Source organism: Terrapene carolina, unplaced genomic scaffold (genome assembly GCF_002925995.2).
Source record: "Terrapene carolina triunguis isolate 2854851 unplaced genomic scaffold, T_m_triunguis-2.0 Scaffold771, whole genome shotgun sequence".
In the NCBI taxonomy this organism is placed as follows: domain Eukaryota; kingdom Metazoa; phylum Chordata; order Testudines; family Emydidae; genus Terrapene; species Terrapene triunguis.
Window position 1 is genome coordinate 817207 of NW_020665122.1, and position 9475 is coordinate 826681.

Genomic DNA, 9475 nt, shown 5'->3' on the forward strand with positions numbered 1-9475 from the left:
ACCAGTTACAAGCCAAAAGACCTTTTTTTTAAAGGAAGGATATTGCAATAGTCTATTTTAGTGGTTAGATGGGGAGTCAGGATGCCTGGGTCCCATCCCAGACTCTGTGACTGAACTGCTTGGGTAGATTGGACAAGTCACGTCATGTCCCCGTGACTCAGTTTCCCCTCCAAACATTTCTCTGTTTAACTTTAGAGTGTGAGCTCGCTGTGGCCAGGCCTGTTTCTCCCTGTGGGGCTGTGCACTGCCTGGTGTGATGGGGCCTCCGAGCTTGGTCAGGGTCTGTTCAGCGCCCAGCGTGACGGCGCCCCTGACCTCTGACAACAGGACCCACATCTAATTTCAACCCGCTCTATCCAGAGCAGATGAGGGGAGGGGATGGGAGCAGCAGGCAAGGGTGAGATCCAGGGGGCAGCACTGTGTGCGGGGTGAGAATGAGATCCAGTGGGGCAGCTGGAGGATTTACCTCATTTCCTTACCCGTGTCTGCGGGGGACACAGCGTCTGAGTCGACCCCCGTCCCAGGTCCCCAACGCGATGCCTGCAGCTCGCTCAGTGCTGAGTAGGGAGCTGTTCATGTGAGGGTATATCTGGGGGGGACCATGGGGGAGATCAGAGGATGTGGCTGGGTCTGATCGTGTCTGCAAAGCCTGGAAGGACTCCGGCGCCCACAGCTACATGCAGACATCACATGAACCACAATCTCCCCCGCCCTGTCCCGCTGGGCCTAGCAAGGTGTCTGCATTTGGCTGTCCACATCCGGGGGCAGGGCCGCCGAGAGTGGGTTCGGGCCCCAGTGAAAAAAATTTTCGGGCCCCCCAGCAAGGGCGGACTGGCTAAACAGAGCCGAGAAGGTGGGGGGGGAAGCTGAGGAAGCCGGGCCTCGGGCCCTCTTCCGGACCGCCGGGCCCTGGTAATTTGTACCGGCTTCCCCCCCCCCTCGTCAGCGCTGTCGGGGGCAGGCAGCCGGGGAACTGGGCGAGGTCCCAAGAGCAGAGATGGCAGCTGGGACTCTGCCCTCCAGCCCCTCCTGGCCGGGAAAAGTGAACAGAGCTGGGAGCGGGACACGTGAGATTCTCAGCTCTGCCTTTCCTGCTGGAAACCCATCCCTCAACCTGGGCCACGATACAGGCCAGCCAAGGCTAAGGAAACCCTCGCTCTGTGCTAGAGACGACACAAACCACAGCCCGGCCTGCAACCCGCCTTCATCTCTCATCATTTGCCTGGAGGCCTCAGGCCTGGGGGCACTTTTCAGCTCATCCTGAGTTCCCAGAACCAACAGGGGTCCAGCCAGGGCCGGCTCCAGGCACCAGCTTGTCAAGCAGGTGCTTGGAGCGGCCGCTCCGGAGAGGGGCGGCAGGTCCAGCTATTCGGCGGCAATTCGGCAGACGGTCCCTCACTCCGCCTCGGAGCGAAGGACCTCCCGCCGAATTGCCGCCGCAGATCGCGATCGCGGCTTTTTTATTGATTTATTTATTTATTTTGGCTGGCCCTGGCTCCAGCCATCCTGGGATGCATCAACAGGGGACTCTCGATTAGGAGCAGGGAGGTGATTTTCCTTCTGGATCCGGCCCTGGTGTGACCACAGCTGGGATCCTGTGTCCGGTTCTGGCACCCACCATTCAAGAAGGATGTTGAGAAGCTGGAGAGGGGTCAGAGACGAGCCACGAGAAGGATTAATGCACTAGACCCTGGGCTTGACAGAGAGAGACTCCAGGAGCTCAGTCAGTTCAGTTTATGAAAGGACACGTCTACACTGCGAAGGCTGCACCGATGCAGCTGCCCCGCTGTAGCGGCTCAGTGAAGACTCTGTCTATGCTGACGCGAGAGCTTCTCCCATCGGCGTAGTTAATCCTCCCCCGCGAGAGGCGGTAGCTGAGTTGATGGGAGAAGTGTTGTCTACACCGGGTATTAGGTTAGTATAACAGCATCACCCAGGGGGGTGGGTTTTCCACACCCGCGAGCGACGTAGTTATACCAACATCAGTTGTTTGTGTAGACAAAGTGAAAGGGAAGGTGACTGCATGACTTGATTACAATTTCTGACAAATAACTGAATTTCACGTATGCTGCCATCTACTGGCCAGTTGGTTTTATATGCATAGTCAGCTCTGAGCTTTTGGATAAGGGTTTATAGCAGTGGTTCTCAACCACTGGGGGTACGCAGAAATCTTCCAAGGGGTACAGCAACTCCTCTAGATATTTGTCTAGTTTTACAAAGGTACATAAAAAGCACTAGCATAGTCAGTAGAAACTACAATTTCATACAATGACTTCTTTCTACCGCTCTACATACTGTCCACTGAAATGTAAGTACAATATTTATATTCCAATTGATTTATTTTATAATGATATGGTAAAATGAGATAGTAAACCATCTGTCAGTACTAGTGTGCTGTGACAGTTGTATTTTTGTCTGATTTTGTAAACAAGTAAGTTTCAAGTGAGGTGAAACTTGGGGGTACACAAGAGAAATGAGAATCCTGAAAGGGGTACAGTAGTCTGGAAAGGTTGAGAGCCACTGGTCTATTGGGTCTTTTCCCTCTGATGTGTGGCCACCTCTGGGGTGGGGCATGGGGGCTGTGACAGGGAGGAATTTGTGTGGGGGGGATGCTGTTGGGAGTGGGGTGGGGTAAGGGTTCCTCAAACAATTTGAATAGTGGGGATTCTGAGACCCACTGAATCAAACTATAAACCCTTTATATGATGGGAACCACTTCAATCCAGGGGATTTGGCCCCGATGGGAGGGGTAGGGAGAGATCTTTGGAGGCTGCTGTGGGGAGCAGTTAGGGAAATGGGGGGCTGCTCTGGGAGGGGGCGTGGGGGCAGGAAGGATCCTGGGGTAGGGGGTCGGGGGTCAGAGACATATCTGCGCGGGGAGTGGGGGGCATTGTGGATTTCACCCTAGCACTGAACCTGGGGTAATGGGTGGGGGAACAGAGACAGATCTGCGGGGGTGGGCATTGTGGATTTCAGCCTAGCATTGAAGCTGGGGTAATGGGTGGGGGAACAGAGACAGATCTGCGGGGGGGGGGGGGCATTGTGGATTTCAGCCTAGCATTGAAGCTGGAAGGTTTAATCTCATTTTCTTACCTATGTCCTGGGGGAATCACACACGGCATCTCAGAATTGATTCTCCCAACACACATACAACACCTGCAGCTCCTCCCCCCCCCCGCCCCACGGATGTGTCTGGGGGCAGGAAGCTGTCCTCTCAGTGGTGAACACGGGGGGGTGGCTCAGCAGGGGTGGGAGATGCTCACAAAGCCGGGTCTGCAAAGCCTCCGAGGCGGCCAGCTCCGTGCAAGCCTCAAACAGCTCGGCTCAGCTCTGGGGACTCTCATGATGAAGGGTCTGAGAGCCCGTCTGCAGAGATGGTTGCCCACATCTGCAGCAGCCACAGCCCGAGAGCAGGAGCTGAGCTGCGGCCACGTCATTGCAAAAATTCAGCCTGTTCACACCTGGATAAACACCAGACACAGCTTGGGCCCCTGCAGTGCCGCTGGGTCAGGAGTGATTTGTGGGTGAACCCTGCCGCCCTTCACCCCCGGTCACCCCTCGAACGTCCTGGAGAGACATTGCCAGGTGGCAGGTGGATTGTGACTCTTTGCTTAACTGGCTGTGAGCCACACGACATTGTGTCTTCTCCACGATTGGCTGGTGGATTTATTGGACTCTGGAGAACAGCCAGTGACATAGCAAATGGCGAAAGCTGCATTCATTTTGGTCAGGAATATCAGGATTCATTGAGACATTGGTTTTAAAAGCAACTGTGACCAGGTTCCCAGAGTGCAAGCTGGGCTGTGGGACCGCGGAGCACTCCTGTCCCACCAACCTGGGATGTTCCTCTCACACTGTAATATTGTGTCAAGCAACAAAGGTCTGGCAGGCCCTGCACTTACACAGCCGTCCCCAGGAAGGGACACACCCAGCTGAGTTCCATGAATGGCGTCCCAGCCACTCATGAATCATCAATAGGGAGGCTCCAGTCAATTCCCCCTGGCTCCCTGGCCTTGCAGCCCAGAAATGTACCATTCTGCACTGGTCAGAAGCCTGGCAAGTGTAAGTTCATTACCCAGTCAGCGCCTCCTCCGATGTGGAGAGCACAAACACCAGCCTTTGTAAACTGAGCTGAGATTTCCCAGCACTTCAACCAAACACACAGTTTTAGGTAGTATATAAAACAGGTTTATTAACTACAGACAGATGGATTTTAAGTGATTATAAGCAGTGAGCTTAGAGATCAAAGTTGGTTACCTAAGAAATAAAAGTAAATTCACAGTCTGAGTTCTGTAAACTAGACAGGATTTGAATCAAGTCATGACTCACCCTGGCAGATGGTACAAGGAGGTGACAGATCCTCAATACACAGGCTGGGCTTGTCTTCCAGCCTGATACCAAACTTTTCAAAGTTAAAGTCTTTCTCCTCCAGTTGTGGTTCCAGGCGTTGAGTTGTGGGGGGAGTTAGGGCAAGTGGTGATGTCACTTCCCCTCTTTTGTAGTTTCTTCCAGTTTGCTGGAAATATATTTTGCTATGACTTGGGTCAAACAGCCTCCATTGTCTACGTGTTTTCACTGAGAAATCTCCATTTTATACGGTTCCTGAGAGATTGGATTCTTGTGTGGTTGCTGATTAACACTGATTAACGCTGTCCGGCTCCCCCATTGTCGTACCTGAAAGGCTGGTTGTGGGTGTTCCCAACATCACAACTTATTTCAGTAACACACACATAGAAAACCTTCATAACTCCCCATACAATGACAGCACATACAGTTCAACAGGTTATTAATTATCAACAGATCAAGAATTTTTTAATGCTACCTCACAAGGCACAGCCACACATTTTATTTTAAGTCCCCAATATTTTAAATACCACCTCACTCCATTGGCTTCTAAAACAGAGCTGGATATTTTAGGTTTTCTGAAACTTTTGGAAGAGTTTTGTATCATCTCCGACTCTTACAATTTGGTTGTGGCATTCGCCGTGCTTCTCATTTTCCTCCAAGCCCCCAGATCCTGGAATCATATGATTAGGTGGGAAATTCAGCTTTTCTTTTCCATTTGTTTGTTTTTTTAAACAAGTTTCTGGCCTTTGTTGTTACAGATAAAAGGTTGAAATGGCCCAAAAAAATCAGGAGAACCCAAATGTCTTTCTTTTCAAACTAATCTCATTTTGTTTTTAGAGGCGTCTCATGAGGTTTTAAGGCATGGACTTGGCAATGAAGATACAGGACTAGATTTTTAAAGTTGGCTAAGGGAATTAGGTGCCAAATTCCCATTGAGAGTGAATAGGTGTTAAGCACCTAACTCACTTAGGTACTTTTGAAAATCTCACCCATAGAAGCCTAAATGAATTCAATTACATCAAGTAATGGCAGACAGCTAAAAAGTGACAATTTTTTAAAGTGCTTATATACTTATTCTAGAAGTCTAAATAATAAGATGGGTGAAGTAGAGTGCCTCATATTAAATGAGAAGATTGACATAAGAGGCATCACAGAAAATTGGTGGAATGAGGATAATCAGTGGGACACTGAAAAGCTAACAGAATGTTGGGAATCATTAAGAACGGGATAGTTAAGAAGACTGAAAATATCATATTTTCTCTATAAAAGATCACTCAAGAAAGTGATCTTGGAGTCACTGTTGATAATTCTTTGAAAACATCCACGCAATGTGCAGTGGCAGGTAAAAAAGTGAACAGAATGTTGGGAATCATTAAGAACGGGATAAATAATAAGACTGAAAATATCATATTGCCTCTATATAAATCCATGGTTTGCCCACATCTTGAATACTGTGTGCAGATGTGGTCGCCCCATCTCGAAAAAGATATATTGGAATTGGAAAAGGTACAGAAAAGGGCTACAAAAATGATTAGGCGTATGGAACAGCTTCCATATGAGGAGAGATTATTAAGACTGGGACTTCTCAGCTTGGAAAAGAAACGACTAAGGGGGAATATGATTGAGGTCTATAAAATCCTGACTGGTGTGGGGAAAGTAAATAGGGAAGTGTTATTTATTCTTCTCATAACACTAGAAGGGTCACCCAATGAAATTAATAGGCAGCTGGTGTAAAAGAAACAAATGGAAGTATTTGTTCATGCAATGTACAGTCAGCCTGTGGAACTCCTTGCCAGAGGATGTTGTGAAGGCCAAGACTTTAACAGGGTTCAAAAAAGAAATGGATAAATTTCTGGAGGATAGGTCCATCAATGGCTATTAGCCAGGATGGGCAGGAATGGTGTCCCTAGCCTCTGTTTGACAGAAGCTGGGAATGGGCAACAGGGGATGGATCACTTGATGATTACCTGTTCTGTTCATTCCTTCTGGGGCACCTGGGAAAGGCCACTGTCGGAAGACAGGATACTGGGCTAGATAGAACTTTGGTATGACTCAGTATGGCCGTTCTTATGATCTTATGTTATGTCTCATTGACTCTTAGCTAGGTTCCTATGGGCCTAAACATTTTTAAAAATGGAACTTAGACTCTTTTTTTTAATAGACCCCTGGATCTTCAACAAACACAGGAAGGATGAAGAGCTGGAGACGCACTGGGAGCAAACATGACATGGTCATGTCTTTTTGTGGGGATGGATAGCTCAGTGGTTTGAGCATTAGCCTGCTAAATCCAGGTTTGTGAGTTCAATCCTTGAGGGGTCCATTTAGGGTTCTGGGGTAAAAATCTATCTGGGGATTGGTTCTGTTCTGAGCAGGGGATTGGACTAGATACCTCCTGAGTCCCTTCCAACACTGATATTCTATGATGAGAAGAATAATGACATGGAGAAAAGGACAGACCATAAGGAACCAAATGCCCCAATATAATCTAAAAATAAACAAAACCAAGACTAATATATTGAATTAAAATGATAGATTCCAAAGCTGGAAGGGACGGGTGTGATCATCTTGTCAGACCTCCCAGGTCACACGGGCCAGAGAATTGCCCCAAACAATTCCTAGAGCAGAGCTTTTAGAAAAACATCCCGGCTTGATTTAAAATTGCCAGTGATGGAGGATCCACCACAACCCTTGGGAAATTGATCCAATGGTCAGTCTGACTTTGTCTAAGTTCAACTTCTGTTCACTGGATCGTGTTAGACACCTTTGTGACAGACCCAGACCAGTGGGGTACAGGAGTCTGGTAGAAGGCAAATATACTGGCCACTGGATGAACAGTTTTCTGTTCCCTGAGTGACCAGAGCAGGGGCTGCACTAGAGCAATCAGGAACCTGCTAGAACCAATTAAGACAGGCAGGCTAATTAAGACACCTGGAGCCAATTAAGAACATACTAGAATCAATTATGGCAGGCAGGCTAATCAGGACACCTGGTTTAAAAAGGACCTCCCATCACTTAGTGAAGGGCATGCAAGGAGCAGAGAGTGAGAAGCTGCTGGAGTACAAACGTGATCAGGCTTCAGGAGGAAGATCCAGGATAAAGACAGTGCTGGGAGAGGGCCATGGGGAAGTAGCCCAGGGAGTTGTAGCTGTCACGCAGCTGATACAGGGAACATTGTAGACAGCTGCTATCCACAGGGCCCTGGGCTGCAACCTGGTGTAGAGAATGGGCCCGGGTTCCCCCCATCCCCCCAACTTCTGATCAGACACAGCAGGCGTTGACCTACTCTGTGAGCAACACCAGAAGGGAAGGTCTAGGAAAGGGATCTGGCCTGTCCCCGACCCACTAGGTGGGACACAGAGACTGCAGAGATTGTTCTCCATTTCCCCCAGGCTGGCCGGGGATGAGTTTCGCTGAGTGAACGGCAGGTTTGAGCCTCTAGCAGAAGTGGCCAAACTGAGGGCTGCCGTGAACCTCTGAGGAGCAAATCCGCCAAAAAGCGCAGGACCCACCAAGGCAGAGGAGGAACTTTGTCACACCTTCCTCTCCTAGAGTGAAGAGCCCATTATTAAATATTTGTTCCCCACGTAGGTACTTACAGACTATGATCAGGTCACCCCTTCACCATCTCTTTGTTAAGCTAAATACACTGCGCTCCTTGTGTCTCTCACTCTAAGGCAGGTTTTTGAACCCTGTAATCATTCTCGTGGCTCTTCTCTGAATAAGGACCAAAAAAATCCCAATTTGGGCATCAAGAGGAAGTTACATGTCCCAGATAATGGAATTCTTTCTCCATGCAAATATTGACAAGTCCATCCATTCCCCTATTCAGCCAGCTCTGACCCTGAGTTGTCCATGGTTTGGGGGTTGCGTGCACATTGCCGGTACCTCAGAAACTCTTCCTCCAGGGTGAGGTAGAAGATGGGGTTGAGACAGCTGCTGAAATATGTCAGGACACAAGCCAAAGTGCTTCCTATGTTCAGAAGAGGCAGAGGGTACGTAGCTGAGATCTGCAAGAAGACGAAGACGTGATATGGCAGCCAGCAGAGGAAAAAGGTCGGGATCAAGCCAAGAAGGATCTTGAGTGGCTTGGTGGACTGGATCAGCCTGTTCCATCTCAGCTTGGCAGCTAGAACAATGTAGAAGGTTGGGATTAATATCAAGGCTAGTGGGATCAGAAACCCGACCAGGAACTGGATCACAATGGCGGCCTTCACCCTGCCCTCATCTGGATGAAAATTCATGCTGGTGCTGGCAGGTGAGAGGAAGTATTCCCAGAGATCACCGTACCGTGAGCTGAAACCAGCAGACAGGACCCACGTGCCCAGAAACATCCCGAAAGCCAGCGGGGGCATGCGATGGTTCCAGGTCCACTCAGGGCGTGCCACAAGGATGCAGCGATCAATACTGAGGGCCATGAGAAGGAAGGCACTGGAGAACATGTGGAAGGAGGTGACGGTGCTGCTCAGCGTCTTGGCCCAGTTTAAGTCCAGGATGAAGATGGAGGTGAATCTGAGGGGCAGGAAGACGATGAAGATGAAATCGGCCACGGCCCGGCTCCAGAACCACAGGGCGCTGGCCGTCTTCTCCATATGGCAGCCAGCTAAAAAGAGGATGTAGCCATTCAATAGCACCCCGGCAAGGAAGGCCATGCCACTCAGCACCAGGAAGAGAATTCGGAGGAACTCCATGCTTGGAAGAGTTGCAGTCACAATATCGCCTCCTTCACGTCAGGGCTCGGCGGGGTCAGTGCAGACGTTGTACTAAGCAAAGAATAGAAGAGCGATGAAACGGGCACCAGGAGGGGACATGGACAGAGTTTGGTTTCTACTAAATCAAATGTTTAAAAAACACACCCCTTTGCTTCTTGCTGAAAAGTTTTATTTCTAGGCAAGGGGAGGTGGCCAATGGGGGTGTCCAAGATACAGAGACAGAGATATGAGCGACCCCCCCTGAAGACTCACTAAAATTCCCAAATAATCTTCTTGCTGTTAGTTTCCCAAAGGAGCTGGTTTTCCCATCTTGGTTTTAAAAAAAAGGAATGATTGTTTCCCTCCCCTTTAAAAAAAAATGAATTTTTTGAAAGTGATTCTTCTCCACCCCCTTCACTTTGAAGTGGAGTTTTTGTTTG

At 49.2% G+C, this 9475-nt stretch overlaps 1 protein-coding gene across 1 annotated transcript; it reads right to left on the reverse strand.

The window, feature by feature from the left end:
* Positions 1-8168: 8168 nt before the first annotated feature.
* On the reverse strand, positions 8169-9035 carry LOC112113342 (chemokine-like receptor 1). The gene has a single exon (XM_024209598.2). The coding sequence runs from the start codon at positions 9033-9035 to the stop codon at positions 8169-8171; it is 867 nt and encodes a 288-aa protein (XP_024065366.2).
* Positions 9036-9475: the final 440 nt, after the last annotated feature.